At 44.2% G+C, this 19063-nt stretch overlaps 1 protein-coding gene and 1 long non-coding RNA gene across 23 annotated transcripts in view; one reads left to right on the top strand and one right to left on the bottom strand.

The window, feature by feature from the left end:
- Nucleotides 1-19063, top strand: part of PTK2 (protein tyrosine kinase 2) — a 430903-nt gene that overhangs the window by 365152 nt on the left and 46688 nt on the right. For 20 of the 21 annotated variants that reach the window (XM_030546389.1, XM_030546388.1, XM_030546386.1 and 17 more), the window contains 4 exons: nt 11351-11462; nt 14730-14816; nt 15933-16070; nt 18230-18361. In XM_030546389.1, coding sequence (XP_030402249.1) covers nt 11351-11462; nt 14730-14816; nt 15933-16070; nt 18230-18361 — 469 coding nt within the window. The remainder of the gene's footprint in view (nt 1-11350; nt 11463-14729; nt 14817-15932; nt 16071-18229; nt 18362-19063) is intronic. The other variant, XM_030546400.1, reaches the window with a different exon arrangement.
- Nucleotides 1-19063, bottom strand: part of LOC115642705 — a 62579-nt gene that overhangs the window by 2329 nt on the left and 41187 nt on the right. The gene's annotated exons all lie outside the window — the stretch shown is intronic.

The following is a 19063-nucleotide window of genomic DNA, read 5'->3' as shown; positions in this document are numbered from 1 at the left end:
CTGATAGATTCTGGAAAGGCCTAATCGAACCTTCCCACCTACACAGAAGCCTACTCCCTAGTGGGACCTAAACCTTGTTCTCTCAGTACTCACAAAATTCACCCCTAAAGTAGTTTCAGAATTTCACCTTAACCAATCCATTACTTACCTGTGTTTTTTAATTTTTTTTTAATAATGGAGATATCCTATCTCCAAGAACTGGAAGGGACCTTGAAAGGTCATTGAGTCCAGCCCCCTGCCTTCACTCAGGGCTGGCTTTAGGCCAATTCGCCCAATTCCTGGGAATCGCTCCCCGTGCCTAAGAGGGCCCCGCGCTTTAGGCGCCTTTTAAATTTTTTTTACTTACCCCGGCTGCGGTCTGCTCCAGGGTCTTCCATGGCCCCGCTCCCCTGACCAAAGCGCCGGCGGGGAGTGCGGCTGCCACACAGCCCGCTCTCTCAGCTGGAGCTCTGGCCGGAGCGTGACAAGCCCCGCGGCCCCGGCTGGAGCTTCGGCTGGAGCGTGACAAGCCCCGCAGCCCCGGCTGGAGCTCCGGCCGGAGCGCCGCAAACCCCACGGCATTGCTCTCCTGGCTGGAGCTCCAGCTGGAGCGCGACAAGCCCCGCGGCCCCGGCTGGAGCTCTGGCCGGAGCGCGACAAGCCCCGCAGCCCCTCCTGAAGTTCCGGGCCCTTTAAATAGCCCCCAGACCCCCCTGGGGGTAGCAGGGGGCTCTGGGGCTATTTAAAGGGCCAGGGCTCCAGCTGCCTCTGCCACCCCGGTCCTTTAAATAGCCGCCAGAGCCCCGCCGCCCCCATGCATTCCCCAGGGCTCCCACGGCTATTTAAAAGATCCGGGGCGGGGTAGAAGCAGGGGAGCCCCGGGCCCTTTAAATAGCCCCCAGACCCCTGGGATAGTGGGGGGCTTGGGGGCTATTTAAAGGGCCAGGGCTCCAGCTGCCTCTGCTGCACCCCCTGTCCTGCCCGCACCAGCCCCGCTGCCTGCAGCCAGCTCTGCACCCCCTGCCCGCAGCCAGCCCCTACCAAACCCCCTGCCCTGTCTCCAGCCAATCCCTGCCACACACCCCTGCCCGCACCAGCCCTGCACTACCCGCCCTGCGCTGTCTCCAGCCAACCCCTGCTGCACCCCCCTGCCTGAAGCCAGCCAGTCCCATACTCTTGTCTCCAGCCCTGCCAACCCCTGCTGCACCCCCATGTGGCCCTGCCTGAAGCCAGCCCGCCCCACACTCCCCTGTCTTCAGCCAGCCCCGCACCCCTTGCCCTGCCTGCAGCTAGACCCTACCTCCGGTCAGCCCCTGCCCTGCCTCGAACCAGCCCCATGTCCACTGCTGCCCTGCAGTTCCCAGGCCAGTAACCTGCACACCTGCTTCAATGAGGGGGACAGGAAGCAGCGGGGACCCACACATGTGCACACCCCCAGGGAGTGGCATGGTCCTACACATGTGAAACGGCAGTCATTAATAACCAATCAACAGCATATATGATACAATGTACATAATATACAATTTTATTATTTATATAGTTATGGAAAGTAAATAATACATGGAAGAAATGGAAGGCTGTTTTTTACACTTTTTTCTTTTTAATTCATCCCTGCCAGGGCCCCACTGAAAGTGTTCAAATTGGGCCCCGCACTTCCTAAAGCCGGCCCTGCCTTCACTAGCAGGACCAAGTACTGATTTTTGCCCCAGATCCCTAAATGGCCCCCTCAAGGATTGAACTCACAAGCCTGGGTTTAACAGGCCAATACTCAAACCACTGAGCTACCCCTCCCCCAAAACCACACACTTCAACAGAGGAATGAAGACGTCACTCCCTTGATGTTCAGCAGGCCTTGGTTTTCTACCTACAGAGAACAGAACCAACCAGGAAATCCCCAAGACTGTCAGTATAGCAGAGAGAGTCAGGGCATACCATCTCCACCCAGAGAATCTCCAAATGGTTCTATGGGTGTATTCTACTCTGTCAGCTTTCGAACCTCCCCCCACGTCCACCACATGAGCTCATTCCACAAGAGCACAAGCAACAACTATGGCATCCCTTCAGGAAGTATCCCTCCTGGACATCTGTGAAGCAGCTACATCAAGCTCCTTTCACACATTTGCAAGACATTATACCCTGGTGCAAGATTCTTCTGCTGATGCCTCCTTTGGGACATTGGTATTCTGTTCAGCCCTACCGCCTACATCCGTGTGCCCTCTTCCTACTTAGGTACTGCTGGTCAATCACCCACAATAGGAATACAATAGGGACCATCACTCAAAAAAGAAGAGGAGGTTACTTACCTGTAACTGTAGGTGCTTTGAGATGAGTGGTCCCTATCTATATTCCATTACTCATCCTACTTATTCGAGTGCTTTCTCATGTGTATTCCACAGTAGGTGTGCGTGCTCACCACGTCCACCGGTGCCGGAAGTTTTTCCCTTAGTAGTACCCATAGGGGGAGTGCTGCTATGACCCCTGGAGTGGCTCCACTATAGTGCGCTATAAGGGGAGCTGCACGCTCCCCCAACCCTCAGTTCCTGTTTGCCGCCGATGACGGTGCATTGCAACTATTCACTCCAGCTTTGCTGCAGCTCATCTCAAATCTCGTTCGTTGTTCAGTAGTACCTGTATCAGTTAGTTAGTAAAAGTTCTAGTTTAGTTAGTTATTCTTCAGGCCGAGGCATGCCCCGGGCCCCAGAGTTTAAATCGTGCAAGTCTTGCAGGGGTTCGATGCCCAGGAGTGATCCGCACACTGACTGTCTCTGCTGCCTAGGCAAATCTCACATCAGCGACTGCTGTAAAATCTGCAGGTCCTTCAAACCCAGGATGAAAAAAGAGAGAGACATTAGACTTCGGGCCCTTCTTGTGGAGTTGGCACTGCCTCCTACCCTGGTGCGCTGAGCGAAATTGGCACCGAGTACTTTGTCTTCGGCGCATGGTGATCCCCCAGTACCTTCCGATGGCCAGCACTGCTCTCTGTCAAAAAAGCAGAGGAAGGCTTTGTCATCTCAGAAGTGTAGAGAGAAGGCATGGGGGGAGGCTAGACCCATATCGGGCAGCCCCAGTTCCCCCCTGGGTTCTAGAGCTCTAACTCAGGTCGAGTGGAGCAGTCTGGTTGTGTCGACTCAGACCTCTCAAGCTGAAGTCCACATGTCTTTGACATCGGAGGCTCTGCAGGCAGCCAAAGATGATATGGCCTTGCAGGTGCCCAGGGCACCACCGGCACCCAGACCCCACTCTAGAGGCAAGCCACCACTGGGGTCTCGTCAGCCAACACCGACCCGACGCAGATCCCAGTCAGGAGACCGCTCTCGGGACCACTCGTCACCCAGTGTCCTGTCGGGACACAGCCCCCAAGCTCCACTCTTGTCGCCCTCCAGGTTGTCTGGTAGGGTGCCGTCAGAGCGCAGTTTTAGGCACCACTTCACGCTGAGTACAGAATATCGGCGGGACAGGTGCCGACGCCGTAGATGCTCCCGCTCTCGGCGTAGCTACTGGAACCGCTCCCGGCACGGACGCCGTCGCCAGTCATGCTCCAGCTCTCGCGCATTGAGGCACCACACCCACCACTCCTGGTGGGGATCGCCAGCTCTGTGTTGTCGCAGATCCAGGCATCGAAGTGTCTCGAGGAGTAGCAGCTCGAGGCAGTACCATTCCTCAACGTCGGAGTCCCGGTCCCATGGCAGAAGCCATGTTCTGTACCACCACGCGTACCGCTCGCACAGCACCGACAGGTCATTGGTAACCCAGACCTCGACCACACACAGCGCCCTATGCTCTAGCCAGGCCAACCCGACCAGCTGGTGCCATCGGTGCCACACTAGAGCCAGTGACAAGGACCCCCGTGGAAGAGCCAGTGGTGCCAGTGGACCTCCTGGCCTCCCGTGCACACCCAGCAAGGCCCTCGGTCGATAGCGGGAGCATCAGAGGCTCCGTCAGTTGCACTGTCCAGACCTCCAAGGGATAGATCGGTGGGTCACGGCTTTTCGGCACCGCACGAGGAGTCGGATCAAGAGGTGGACCCCGTGGCACCGGCCAAGGTGCAGAGCCCGGTACCAGCCCCCTCCCCCGCACTGGATGACAAGATCACAGCTTTGCCCCCCTTCGTACCACAGGAGGACTTCAGGGCCCATCAGGAGCTGCTAAAGCGAGTAGCATCCAGTCTCCATCTCCAAGCTGAGGAGATGGAGGGACCCTCGGATTCGCTGTTTAACGTGCACTCATCCTCGGCACCGGGCAGAGTGGCCCTCCCGCTCCATGATGGGGTGGCCAACATCTCCAGTGCCCTCTGGCAAACACCAGCCTCCCTGGCCCCGATATCAAAAAAGGCGGAGCACAAATGCTTGGTGCTCTATACTCACCCAGCCCCCAACTCCCTAGCGGTGGAATCTGTGAACCACAGGGAAAGACAAGGCCAACCAGGACCCACACCCAAGAATAAAGACTCCAAAAGACTGGACTCGTTTGGCAGAAAGCTTTATTCGTCCGCCAACTTCTAGCTCTGTGTAGCCAACCACCAGGCCCTCCTCAGTCGATATGAGTTTAACTTGTGGGGGATCACTGCCAAAATTTGAGCCCTCCCTTCCGGAGCATGAAAAGAAGGAATTAAAGTCACTGGTGGAGGAGGGCGCCACTGCCACAAAGGCTGCTTTGCAGACAGCGTCGGATACGGCTGCTCAATCTATGGCCTTGGCAATGTCCACATGCAGGGCATCGTGGCTACTGCTATCCAGGCTCTCCGTGGAGGCACAGTCCACGATGCAGAATCTTCCCTTTGACGGCAAGGGCCTGTTCACAGAACAAACAGACGTGAGGCTCCACGGCATGAAGGACTCACGTACCCCCTTCAAACCCTTGGGTTCTACGTCCCACCCGAGGAAAAGCCTAAGGTACAAACCTCCATCCTTGCGCCCCAGCCGAGATACGAGGCTGTCTACAAGAGGTCCAAAACTCAGAAGAGGTGACCTCAGAGGCAGTCTCTCTCTGCCCCGCAGCCTGGACCCTCCAGGGGCATGCAGCAGGGCAAGAGGCAGTTTTTGATTGGTTGCGAGAGGGTACCCTGGTGACCCCCGAAAGGACCCTCCCACCAATAAAGTTAGTTTTCAGCAACCGCTTGTGTGCGTTCCTTGTGGAATGGTCCTGAATAACATTGGACCAATCGGTCCTCAGCACCATTTGCCAGTGTTATACACTACAATTTGCCTCACGCCCACCCTCCCTTGGATGGCATGGGGGACCCGTCGCATTTACCCCTGCTACAGCTGGAAGTGGGTCTGCTCCTCAGCCTGGAAAAAGTAAAAACGGACAAGGCACATGTCCTTTTGATCGCCTCAGCATGGTTCCGACAGCATTGGTTTGGGACCCTCCTGGGCTTACTCGTGGCCCCTCCCCGGCCATTGCCGCACCACCCAGACCTTCTCTCCCAGGACCAGGGCCACCTCCTCCACCCCAATCTGGCCAGCCTCCATCTGACAGCATGGCTGATCAGTGGCTGGATGCAGAGGAGAGAACATGTTCGGAGGGGGTTAGGCATGTCCTCCTCAAAATTAGGAGGCCATCCACGCACCAAGCCTACTTGGCAAAGTGGCCCCAATTCTCCTGGTGGGCAGGCGAGCAGGATGTTTCCCCAATGTCTGCCCTGCTCCAACTTATTATTGAGTCCCTGCTTCACCTTAGAACTCAAGGCCTGGCCCCTTCCTCTGTCAGGATGCACCTGGCAGCTGTTTCGGCGTTCCATCTACCAATCCAGGGCTGCTCAGTTTTTTCCCATGCCATTACCGGGTATTTTCTCAAGAGGCTAGATCGGTCCTTCCGTTGTGTTAGGACCTCTGTCTCTCAGTGGGATCTAAATTTGGTGCTATCCCGCCTTACGGGATCCCCGTTCGAACCCCTGGCCACATGCTCGTGATCTCACCTTTCCTGGAAGGTGGCCTTCCCTGTGGCCATCACGTCAGCCTGGCGGGTCTTGGAGCTCAGGGCCCTGATTTGTGACCCCCTGTACACTGTCTTTCACAAGGACACGGTTCAGCTCCGCCCACACCCTGCATTCCTCCCCAAGGTGATCTCCGTCTTCCACGTGAGCCAAGACATTCTTACCTGTCCTCTGGCTTAAGCCACATACCTCTAATGAGAAGCGCCGCCTCCATACGCTCGACGTGCGCAGGGCTCTGGCCTTTTATCTAGATCGGACTAAGTCATTCCGCAGGTCTTCACAACTCTTTGTTGCTTCGTCCAAGTGCATGAGGAGCCAACCGATCTCCACCGAGAGGCTTTCCCGGTGGATTACATCGTGCATCCACACATGCTGCAACCTACCAGGGGTTCCCCCACCACCTATTTTAAGGGCTCACTTGACAAGGGCTAAGGCCTCGTCAGCTGCCTTTGTGGCCCATGTCCCTATCCAGAACATCTCTAGGGCCGCTACCTGGTCCTCAGTGTACACATTCACATCGCACTATGCAATCGTCTCCCACACCGGGGATGATGCTGTTTTCGATAGGGCTGTGCTCCAGTCAGGGAATATGTGAACTCCTACCCACCTCCATTAGACACAGCTTGTAATCACCTACTGTGAAATACACATGAGCAAGCACTCGAAGAAGAAAGGACAGTTACCTGCTCCGTAACTGGCATTCTTCAAGATGTTTACTCATGTCTATTCCACATCATGCCCTCCTTCCCCACTGTCGGAGTTGGTCCAGCAAGAAGGAACTGAGGGTGGGGAGAGCCTGTGGCTCCCCTTACAATGCGCTATAGCGGCACCACTCCAGGGGTTGCAGCAATGCTCCCCCTACGGGTACTGCTGAGGGAAAAACTTCCAGCACTGGTGCACGTGGCGAGCATGCACACCTACTGTGGAATAGACATGAGCAACACATCTCGAAGAATGCCAGTTATGGAACAGGTAACTGTCCTTTCCCCTAAAAGCAGCAAAGAATCCTGTGGCACCTTATAGACTAACAGACGTTTTGGAGCATGAGCTTTCGTGGGTGAATACCCACTTCCTCAGATGCATGCATGACATGACATGCATCTGAGGAAGTGGGTATTCACCCACGAAAGCTCATGCTCCAAAACGTCTGTTAGTCTATAAGGTGCCACAGGATTCTTTGCTGCTTTTACAGATCCAGACTAACACGGCTACCCTCTGATACCTGTCCTTTCCCCTGTGCTTCGGATCTTATATGATTCAGAGTAGAGAAGGAACTCGAGAGGTCAGTCCACCCTTTATCCCTCCAGTCGGTGGCATGAGGTGAACCAGGGTGCATGTATGGACCAACAAACACTACTTTCACATTCTCTGGCTCCAGGCACATGCGTAATCCATGGTTTAATACAGATAGGGACCACACATCTCAAAGAGCCACCAGTTATAGGTAAGTAACTGCCTCTTTAAATCAGAAATTTTAATCCTGTTTTGCATTTATACTTTTTTGTTATTTTCCTAATGAGAGGAAAAGTTTGATCTCGTTGTTTGATAACCATTAAAATATTGATTTGCAACTAAATATTGCCTTTACGTTAATTTGGTACTTTTTGCCAGTCAGGAGGATACAGTATATCTATACACATTTATTTAAGAAATTATATACCTTACCGTATATTTATTCAGATTCTTAATTTTTTCATTTTTTATGATGACAGAAATTGGTGAATGATGCATTTCTTATTTACTAGAGGATTATTTGTTTACTCCAGATTTGTCATGCTCTATTTTGATAGAAATTGGAATTCACTTAAAATGCAAATAGCAGCATTTTTTAAAATGGTTTTAAACTACTTTAAATGCAGGATACATAAGAAAAACAATGTTTACGAAAACATGATTTGCATTTAAAACTGACTTCTTAAACAAAGTATTTTCTGTAATTAATGAATTTAACTCATTGTTTCAGGTCACCATGGCCAGGATTCTCAAACTAATTAAATAAACTGAAGAAAATATTCTTTCTGCTCCTGCAAAGCAGGCTACTGCTGACAAAAACTGGATTTGTCAAAAACTTTGGCAGGAAACGTACTTTTTGAATATTTGTTTTTATGTAATTTAAATCACTTTAATAGATTATAATAACTTTAAGCCATAGGTTGTCATAATTTCAAATGTAATTTGAAATGTTTAGTTTTTGAAGTATTTTTAATTAAAATTTAAAAAAATCACATTTAAATACAAATCTGAAGTTTTTTAATTTTTTAAAAAATCATTGATTTTTATCCACCCTGCTACACAGTGTGTTTTCCTTTAAAGACCTCCATTAGAATGATCCCTTGGGAAACTGGAATAAAATGAGGGCAGAGTAGAGAATATGGTGACGTATTCAAGAAAGTGTTTCTTGTATTTGTTAATTTTGTCATCTAGATACTATACTAACAGATTTCTTAGAAAGAGAGAGTTTGCCATTAAAATGTCAGCATTTATCATCAGTTTCCACACAGTGATATTTGAGGTACTAGAATTACTTTTTTTTTCTTAAGTAAAAGAAAACCGTGCAGGATCTCAAATAACTCTTGTGTGGAAACAAGTGGTAAATGTTTTCTTTTTAATTAGATGTTCCAGAAACAGACTCTTTGTAAGTAAAGTAGAATTTATTTCTCAAGTTAAGTAAACCTTTGAATAGTTGAAACTGTAAATCGAGCATCTAAACCTTCCTAGAAAAATGTTAAGGTTGATGGCATTGCCTTAAGAAATGGCAGGGAAATTATAGGAATAAAAATGCATCTGTCCTTACTGTGGCTAAAAATATGTGTAGTTTGGGAAAATATGCCTAGATCTGACTTTTCCTGACCTTCTGTGGCGTCTAACTAACTGCTCAGAGTACTCAAGCAGCTGTACTGAGAGAAGGTCAAAAATATCTCTTGATTTACTCCATCTATGGGTTGGTCTTCCCATTGTAAAAACAAAGACGTTTTTGTGAGTTATTTATACTCTTTGCTTTCAGCAGTTTAAAACTTCCCAGTGGCATTTCCATTTTATATTCATTTTTTCTAGTGGGGAGTCTAAGGCATCCAAGTGCGAGCCCTTTTTCATGTGATCAGTCTTGAGCTAGAATGGTCCCAGGATGTTTTGGTAAGGGGGTCGACGCCTCTTTATGGGAAGGACTTAGAAATATCTCACTGGACTGAGTTGCAGTCATGAGGCAAGAGGCTTAGCCTATGTTATGTAAAACACGTCATTTATGTCTATATGTGGCATTCCCACTCCATCTTTTTGGACTTAGGCCTGGTCTACACTGGGGGGGGGACAGGAAGGGAATCGGTCTAAATTACACAACTTCAGCTACGTGAATAGCGTGATTAGTCGACATACTTGGACCTACTCACCGCGGTGTCTTCACTGCGGTGAGTTGACTGCTGCGCTCCCCCGTCAACTCTGCCTGCGCTTCTCGCGGTGGTGGAGTACAGGAGTCAACGGGAGAACACTCGGGGATTGATTTATCACATCTAGACTAGACATGATAAATCGACCCCTGCTAGATGGATTGCTGCCCACCAATCCAGGGAGTAGTATAGACATACCCTTAGTAAATATTAGTTACTCAGACAGCAAGATGATGAATGTGACACATAGCTAGACAGGCAGACAAGATGAGAATTTTAGATTCCAATTTGGAGTTAGGAGCGGGGGGTTCCACAACATTAAACCTGTGGCACAAATTTTTGACATCTTTGTCTAAACGTCTGATATGTCTCCATTCCATTTGCTAGTGTTAGAGAAGCAGCCTACTGTATCAAAGACTCTGTTACAAACCTCTCCAAGTATATTACACACAAAGCATTCACTTTTTTAACTTGGAGACATGGCACATGTCTTAAAATCATCATCTGCTATTCATGGTTATGGGCACACAGAGGCTGATTTCTCAAGCTGCTCAGCGATGAACCTGGTCCTAAACGCAAAGCTACTGGTGGTTTTTGATAGTTTCAGGAAGGGAATTTTTTTTTTGTAAGTTGTGATTTCCTTGCTCTTGATAAAGGAAGAAGGGAATAGGAGGATTTTCTCGCTACATTCCATCTGCTGGGCTACCCTAGCTAGAGTTTTTTGTTTCTGCAACAGTTGTATCAAAAAACTTCTTAATAGCAATTCTATCTGATTTTCCATAATATATTTTTGTTCTGACATTTGTGTGTTTTACTTCAGCAGTGATGGATTGAAATAACAGCAGCATATTTTAAATCAGACTAGATTAGCTATTTTCTGTTTTTGGCTGAAAGAGAAACAGCAAAGTTTTAGTGTCCAGTCAAGCAGAATTTATTCTTGTAATGAGCAAGAAAGTTCCCAGATTAGAAAGGACTGCTGCAACTGATCTCATCCCTTGCATATGTAATTCTGAATGGTTTTTAGCGGACTAAACCAGGAGGTTAAAACTTTGAATGAGCTTCCTTATTAGAAACTCCTGCATGGTGGTAAACACAGGGGAATTGCTCCTTTACAAGATTGATTAGCTTGTCATTCTGGAGAGATTGATACGAAAACAATCAGACCTACTGAGAACTCTGAAGAATCTATATAGCATGCAGCTCTAGCAGACTTTTAACTCCTATTTGAAAGCTGCATTCTAAGTATTTTTAAAATGGCAAATATCCAAGATTAATAATCCACATAGCAGAACTGGGAGGAGGCTGCTGTGGAGACAGCAGTATTATGTTGAACTTCAAATAGTCTGTGATAGTCAGAACAGTGGTAAGTAGCAAGCTAGTTTTACTACTGTTTTGTATTTTGATGAAATTGTAGCCTATGGCCTCAATAGTAAGAGTCTGAGTAAATATCATCACATTTCTGTTTGGCTGAATTAGTCTGTTAGATGTGTTCCTAGTTACTCTGAAATGTAGTAAGTCATAGTATTTAAGATTTTCTTTTTTTAATTTGTCGATAGAACTGAAAGATTTTCGTGCTTCCATGAAGATTATATCTGCAGTTTGTTTTATACCTTTGCAGAGATGCAATAGAATATTTCCATATGAAAAATAAATGTTTGCAAGTATGTGCTTGATTAATTGCTTCTTGGGATTTCTCAGCATAATTATGCCTTGTTGTGCTAGATCAAAAGAAATGTTCACATGTGAAAAACTCTTCTACAGCATCACCCATAATTTTCTAAAAATGTCTTTCATTACCATGTGTCTTTGCATATAAAGATTGTTGTGTTTCAACTGCTAATTTTGCAAAGGTATTTTCCCCTAGTATTAGTTTTAGGAAACCTAACCAGCCCTCTCTCTGTTTAAAAGCAGTCTTATTTGCCTTGTAAATTCCTGACCGTCTGCCGGCTGAGATCCATTAATCTGAGGGGTTGAAAGAAATTTGGAGATAGCATCTATTAGACACTGAACCAGAATATTACTTATCTTCAGTGTAACATTTATTTCTCCTTAGTACAATACTGGAGGAAGAGAAGCTGCAGCAAGAAGAACGAATGAGAATGGAATCAAGGCGGCAAGTCACAGTGTCCTGGGATTCAGGAGGATCAGATGAAGCCCCTCCCAAGGTAGCTAACTTTTTTTTAAACACATACTTTATATTCAACAATATTATTATTTTATTCCATTAACCTATTAAATATTATTTAGTCATGAGAGAAGCCAGAAGGCTCCCTCCTCTTGCCCTGTTTGGTGATCTGCTGCTAATGATAACACTTAACTAATTGTATACTATTTCAGATGGATTTCACTTTAAGGACCCAGCCTGCCATAGGCTGAGTTAGTAGAGCTGATTTGTATTGCGGTTTTGTGGTGCTGAGTCAGACTGTTAGCCAGTACCGTACTTAACTTTTCTCTTGTTTCTCTCTTTTCTCATGGTCATGTAACTTGAAAAAGACTAGAATAGTTTGCCATTAAATTGTTTTGCCTAGGGCTAAACATTTTCTCCCTTTCTTTCAGTCTGTGTTATTTCTCGTAAATTAATAGCTAGTGAGATCACTGACAATCATAAAGTAAAGTTTATACCATAATAGTGAGTAGATAGAAATGAATTCATTACATTTTTACTTTATTCTGAAGAGACTGTTACAATTCCTCTCTGAAGATTTCCCTTTTATAATTTAAAGGATCCTTGAGTATTTTTTTTTTGTATGTTCATTGGTATGTCTATCTGCTATCCATCTGGACACCACTGCCGTGCAGTCTTGAAGTCTAATCCTGCAAGGTGCTGAGTAGCTCCAAAGTCTACTATCGTCAGTGTCTCCTCATAGGAGCCATTGGGCACAAATATTTTGACTAGCTTCTCCTTGAGTTCAGTCACCATCCCAGTGCCAAATATTGGCTGTGTCTTAACCAGCTACTTGGCCATGAAAACCTGAAGCCAGCAGCTGCTGTTTCTGCCACATACATCCATAAACATTCCTGGCAAAAGGTGGGGTCTTTTTTTTTTTCCCCACCATCTTTAGCTTGTTGGTTGAGAGAGTTGTGAACACCGCTTCTGCACTTTAATAGGGACAACAGGACAAGAAACATAGCCCATGGAAAAATGATTTGAACTTTTTGTTCTAAAATGAATTTAAAAAAACCCATTGACCTATTTAATCAACTAAGATTGAGGGCAAGTCTGCTCTTATATCACTGCATCAGTCCTGCTGCAGCTCTTAAGTGAAGATGTTCCTATGAGAGCTCTTCCATCTGCATAGTTAATCCACCTCCCCAAGAGGTGGTAGTTATGTTGACAGTAGAAGCTCTCCCATTGACATACCACTACCTAAACAGGGGGTTACGGTCAGGATAACTGTCACTCAGGGATGTGGGTTTTTTACATCTCTGAGTGACGTTATTATACTGACATAAGTCTGTAATGTAGACCTGGCCTAACTTTTATGATTTAGTGCAAAAGCAAATAAATTACATGACCCATAATAACAATGGTAGTTAATAATTTAAAACATTGTTTGATGAAGGGATTAAATTTTGCCTTCTAAAGCTTAATCTGAGTGCACTAAATGCTTTTTTAATGTAATGAATGAAGAATTACAACTGTTAGAAAAGCACATCATTAACGCCTTTGAGAACAGTGGTTTTTTGAGCTTTGGGACCTGATCAAGTACGCTGCTTTTGAAATCTGATACCCACGTTATTGTGCATCATTTTCTATTTGTAGGGTTTCAGTCATTTCTGTTCTTGTTCAAGTGACTCTCTTTATATATGTGGCTCTATAGATGTGAAATTTAGCTGCAGAGTTAAGGCATCACTTTACACTGTTTCTGCATAAAATATTCAGGATGTGTACTGATGATCTGTAAACCAGTTAGATGAATTTTGTCAACATGGGATTTAATGCTTCTTTTAAGACTTGACTCTTAGAATCCATATTATTTCCTCATGCTGGCATTTGGTTTCTTTTTCTTCTCATTGTAACAGAGCTTCAACACCATTATACACATACAGTGAAGGGTTTTAGACTTCTAATTCAAAACTGTATGTGTACCAGTAGACTCACAACAAGTTTATCACAACAGTTAGTACTATCAAATGACATACCCCCATCTCATCCCTATGTACAGTTAGAAACTTTGCAATCAGACAGTATTTTGCAAAATACTGTTTTCTCTGAACTTGATTCCTTCCCCACTGCACCTAGCGACACCGCCTCCTTATCTCTAAAATCTTTTGAAAGCTGATGTTGATCACATGTCCCTGGGAAGAAGTCAGCAAACTTGTCATCAATGATGAAGTAGTAGCATTGCTCTGCCTAGATGATAAAAGTATGTCGCTCTAGCAATATCTCCACCATTTAGTGGCCACAGATAGACATAGTATTCAGGTTCCAGCAAAATCATGCACTCTTAGATGCCAATGCAGAATAGCAAGCTTCTTTTCACATTACAGTGTATAATATTACCCTCTGAATTCTTTCACTTTTTCATGATTGACCAGAAGATGTACAGTTATAGGAAGTGTTGCAACTAATCCTAAAGAGGAAAGGGATCAGTTATCTGATAGCCAGCCAAGGAGTTTTGTGGCCACTTGCTAGCTGCCACCTATAGTTAATGCTGCTGTCCATTCTAATGGGAGACATTTCTAGCTGCTTCACTAGACTGGATATGGGTTATAAAACAAGGCATAAATAATCCAACTGTCTTGGAATTCAAATGTTGGTTAAAATTTGGGGCAGTTAATTACATGAACATTAACAATTAGAGCTTAGGGAGTCTCTCAGGATAATTTCTGTGAATATTATTTCCAAGAAATAATTCAGTTTGCTTTACCTGTGTTTAGACTTTACTGTGCTTTACCTGTACTTTAGACCACTATTCTAGCAAAGGAGTTAACTGTGAGGAACTTTTGCCAAAATACATGGGAAGTGTTGGCAAATATTAGCAGGAAGCTGATTATGAACTTGGAAACGTGAGCATTCACACCTGAAACCTGATTTCAATTATTATGCTTTAATAGTGTATCCTCTCAGAACCAACCCATAGTTCAGGTTATTGGAAACTCACAATCAGCTACTCTCAAAGAACCTACAGAACAAGAGTTATTAATAGAAATTGTTCAGCAAATAATTTTGAATATTAAATGTGACACTAGCCTAAACTGTTTGCAAGCAGAAAAAGAGGCAAAATTCATTGAATGAATTATTCACTCAACTCTATTATTTCCTACAATCTTTTTTTGCTTACATTTTGAAGCTTGCTTTCATGAAGCATCTTGTATAAGTTTAGCAGTATGAGAAAATTTGCCTTTCCTGAAAATAACTTACTTTGATTGTTGTATTTTATTTATATGATTGTTCTCTTTAAAAAGTGCACTCTTTTTTATATTTATAGCCCAGCAGACCTGGTTATCCCAGTCCAAGATCCAGTGAAGGGTTTTATCCTAGTCCACAGCATATGGTACCGCCCAATCATTACCAGGTAAAATATTACCTATCTTTGTACTTGCTGTTTTAAAATAGTTTATCATCCATGTGCATGTAGTGGGTCTCTTTCTCCTCATATGTACACCAGTTTAGCTCCATTGAGTTCAATAGACATACTTCTCATTTACACCAGTGTAAGACCAGAATTGAGTCTCGTAGGTTGATTCCAAATGGCAAGCAAGTCAACTCCTTGTCTGACTCTCCAGTCAATTAAAACTACAGTAATAAACTTTTTCTCATATTAATTAAGGAGGTTCAGTGTTCATGTAACATGCATGTGACAATTTATACTAGGCTAACAAAGTCACTTGCATGTCAAAATAGGATTAAGTGGTCTGATTACCTTGGCCTTGTTCATGCTGTCTTCTCCAGTGAGTTCTTTGAAGCATTTCATGTTCCCTCCAGTTGATAGCCCTCTCCAAATGTTAACACATAGTATACTTGCCTGTTTAACTTTGGTCTTGTACCATCAAAGACAATTTAAAACATCTTCTGTCATGGAACTGTTTCAGAATTTTTAGATTTGCTCAACGCTGCAGAGCACCCAGACTGAAGCAGCATTTTTTAAAATGAGAACACTTCAGTTTCATTAAAATTGCTTTGATTTTTCTATAGAGAAGGAATTTGTCAGGCCATCCTGCAGCTATGATAATTACATGCTGTCACTCAGGATTTAAACTTGTAACATACACTAGGGGGTACATTTTTAGCATAGTTCATAGGGAGAAATGTGCATGATTCCTATTAACATTAATGAGAGCTGTGTGTGTAATTCCTTATGTTGAAAATGTACTGATGGATATTTTTTGTTCATTAAGGGATTTTGATGTCCTCTGTTACTAGGGTTAAAACATAACTTTTATCACTAGTTGAGGACACCTGATCTAACACAATAAACGTGGTTTGTTAAAGTAGTATTTGTGAGTATGTCATATTTCAGCTTGAATTGCTGACTTTTCTTCTGATTCTCTATATTTTCTTTTAATTGACTTAATCTCCTACCATGAGGCTTTTATTATGCTATCTGTTTTGGCCACATGAGAGAGAATCATCAAACAGAGGAGCTTAACTGGGGGCCTTAATATGATCATCAAACATTTTCTTTTTATAGGTCTCTGGCTATCCTGGTTCTCATGGGATACCAGCCATGGCAGGCAGCATTTATCCTGGCCAGGCATCTCTTTTGGATCAAGCAGATTCCTGGAATCATCGGCCTCAGGAAATATCAATGTGGCCCCCCACCATGGAGGTAATGTGAATTTTCACAAAGTTTATTGTACCCTGTACAGTAATTGCATTCTAAAGTTGTTTTTTTTTAAATTGCAAGTACAACTCTGGAGTTTAATCTAGGGAAACAAAGTCGATTTTCCTGGAAGTTTTAAAATGGTTTGATTAAGGAAGGAAGGGAGTATTTTATTCATTAATAAAAACAGTGGAGTGGGACTCGTGACTGAAGTCTGTTCATTGTTCTACCACTGGTTTCTTACATGAGCTTAGGCAAGTTGTGGTGCACCTATGCCTGAGTTCACTAACTGTTAAAATGGGGATATTAGTATTTACCTTCCTTTTTGGGGGTGTTGAGACTAAATGAATGGTTATAAAGTACTTTGAGTTCCTCAGACACAATGCACCGCAAAAGAGCAAAGTTATTACTTATTATTGAAGGAGAAAAGTTTATGCTACGTAAAATATATATTAATTCATCATCCATTTAAAATATATATAGTGCCATGGATACCTAGTGTACTTTATGAATCCAAGGTTTCTCCATGATCACAGCATACCTCTCACCATCCCAACGCCACTAAGTGCCCTGCAGATTGCCAAACTCTTTCCCCAACCCTGCCCTCTCCTTTGTCCTTTTCATTCTTTTTTCATTCCCCTTCCAACATTCCATCCTTCTCCATTCCTTTCCCCCTGCACTCCCTTCATCTCTCCTTATTTTCCCTATCTCATCATGGTACTGGTCCTCATGCAGCTCCCATCTTACTAAATCTCTTTGCTCCCTGTGGTGGTGCTCTTCTCTCTCTACCTGTAATTGCATGAGCAGAACTGAAAAGTGGGATATTAGGCTAAATACAGGACAGCAGAGATGTGTCAGGCAAAGAAACCCATAATTGTGCTTTTCTTTGCCTAAAAGAGCGCTTGTTTGACTTGACCATATGTTCTGCCTATACTGTACTGGTTGGTACCTTCACTGTATCTAGTTGGTGGTGTAGGATTCCTCCATGAGGTTGGAATGGCTAGTTCAGGGGTCAGCAACCGTTCAGAAATGGTGTGCCGAGTCTTCATTTATTCACTCTAATTTAAGGTTTCGCATGCCAGTAATACATTTTAACATTTTTAGAAGGCCTCTTTCTATAATTCTGTAATATATAAATAAACTCTTGTTGTATGTAAAGTAAATAAGATTTTTAAAATGTTTAAGAAGCTTCATTTAAAATTAAATTAAAATGCAGAGCCCACCCAGACCAGTGGCCAGGACCTGGGCAGTGTGAGTGCCACTGAAAATCAGCTCACATGCCCCTTTCGGCACACATGGCATAGGTTGCCTTCCCCTAGGCTAGTTAATGATGAAAATGTTTCTTCCATTCTTACACAGGTAGAGTAGTACCCTAAATCCCCCAACTAGTCAATAAGAACAATAGACTCTGGCCCTATATGTGGGTGAAGGAGAAGGCAGTATAAGAACATGATGTGTTTTGTGCATATTCATCACTAATACATTACAGCTGAGTTTTTCACAGGAATGTATGGGGGTTAGGTGACCAAATCCCATTGAATTTCAATAGGAGTTGGGCACCTAACTTCCTTTGGTGTCTATGAAAACCCCACCCCCCATTTCTTGTGGTTAGTGTTTTCAGCACCACTTTAAGGGGACAGTGTCAGGTACGTTAGGCCCAACATTTAGATTCTGTAGAACAAGAAGTTTACAGAACTATTAGAAATATTCCCACAATATTTTTCAAAAGTGTCAGTAAAAATAGGTGAGGAAGAGGGTTTGTCGGTTTGGATAGAAACATTATCCTGCAGTGCTAGCAACCCAAACATTGTGCTAGTTCCCCAGACCTAGACAGTAATACTGACAAATCTGTTTTCATCATCCAAGCTTTGTGAAAAGAGGGGGGAAAAGCACATAAAAATTCTTGAAAAGTAAAATAGATTTCTGAAGTTCATTCCGTTCCAATAATAAGCAGGGCACACTAAATGTTTACAACTGGAATGTGTCCTTTTTGATGTGCCACTTTAATATTTTAGTCGAGCTGAGACGATAGACTATAAGGTTGGGGTTTTCTAAATCCTTTCTCATATAATACAAGAGTTTTCACAACTGTGTATAAAAACTATTGAGTCCCATGACATTCTGCCATGGTAGGCAAATGGCAACCCTTGAGCTTTTCCTCTTAGGATTCTGGCACTTTGGACATGCGAGGAATGGGACAGGTCCTACCAACACATCTAATGGAGGAGAGATTGATACGACAGCAACAAGAAATGGAGGAAGATCAGCGCTGGCTTGAAAAAGAGGAGAGATTCCTGGTAATGCATTGCAAAGTACCACTAATCTCAGTAGCAGTCAACAATTAAAGCTTATTAAAATTAATAGTTTCTGTGTAACAGCAATATTAATTGAACAGATAAGTTACTATTGAAACTTAACTGGCATTTATTTGAGCCAGCTTAGTTCTCAATTAATAGCACAATATAGGCCTCTCAACTGTCTAATTTAAATACAAAATTTGTCTGTTCCACACGAACATGTGATTCATTATCATCAGTTGTTGAAATCTGAAATACTGACTTTTTAAACTGGTAACTGAAATGAAAAGTTTTGCTTGGCAAACAAATCCAGTTTTTAACACTTCTTGAGCAGCTGTTTTTCTTGTGGTCCATATCTGGATCTTCATCACACGTTTGTTTTCCACATTCAGGCCTCTAGAGATTATGAGGGATGGTGCAAAATGCTACTATGTGGGCATCCAGATTTGCTTCTGAGCAGGTAGAGCAGAGAGAATTCAATCCCTAGGAGAAGGGTTAATCTCCAATTTATCTGACAACCCTGGCTCTTGAAAGAGTTGTCCAGTTTTCTGCTCAAGGAGCAGTGAGAGAAATTGATGGGAGGGCATAATTTAAAAAAAAAAAAAAAGCAGGGAGTTGTGGAGAGCAGTTTGTTCGATTTCCTAATCTCCGCTCATGAATCATCCCTTTTCTTTTCTTGCCAAGGTTACAGTCTTGCTTTTC

The sequence above is a fragment of the Gopherus evgoodei genome, unplaced genomic scaffold (genome assembly GCF_007399415.2).
Source record: "Gopherus evgoodei ecotype Sinaloan lineage unplaced genomic scaffold, rGopEvg1_v1.p scaffold_44_arrow_ctg1, whole genome shotgun sequence".
Taxonomy (NCBI): domain Eukaryota; kingdom Metazoa; phylum Chordata; order Testudines; family Testudinidae; genus Gopherus; species Gopherus evgoodei.
Note: the sequence above shows the minus strand (reverse complement) of the source record. Positions and strands in the feature narration are given on the sequence as shown.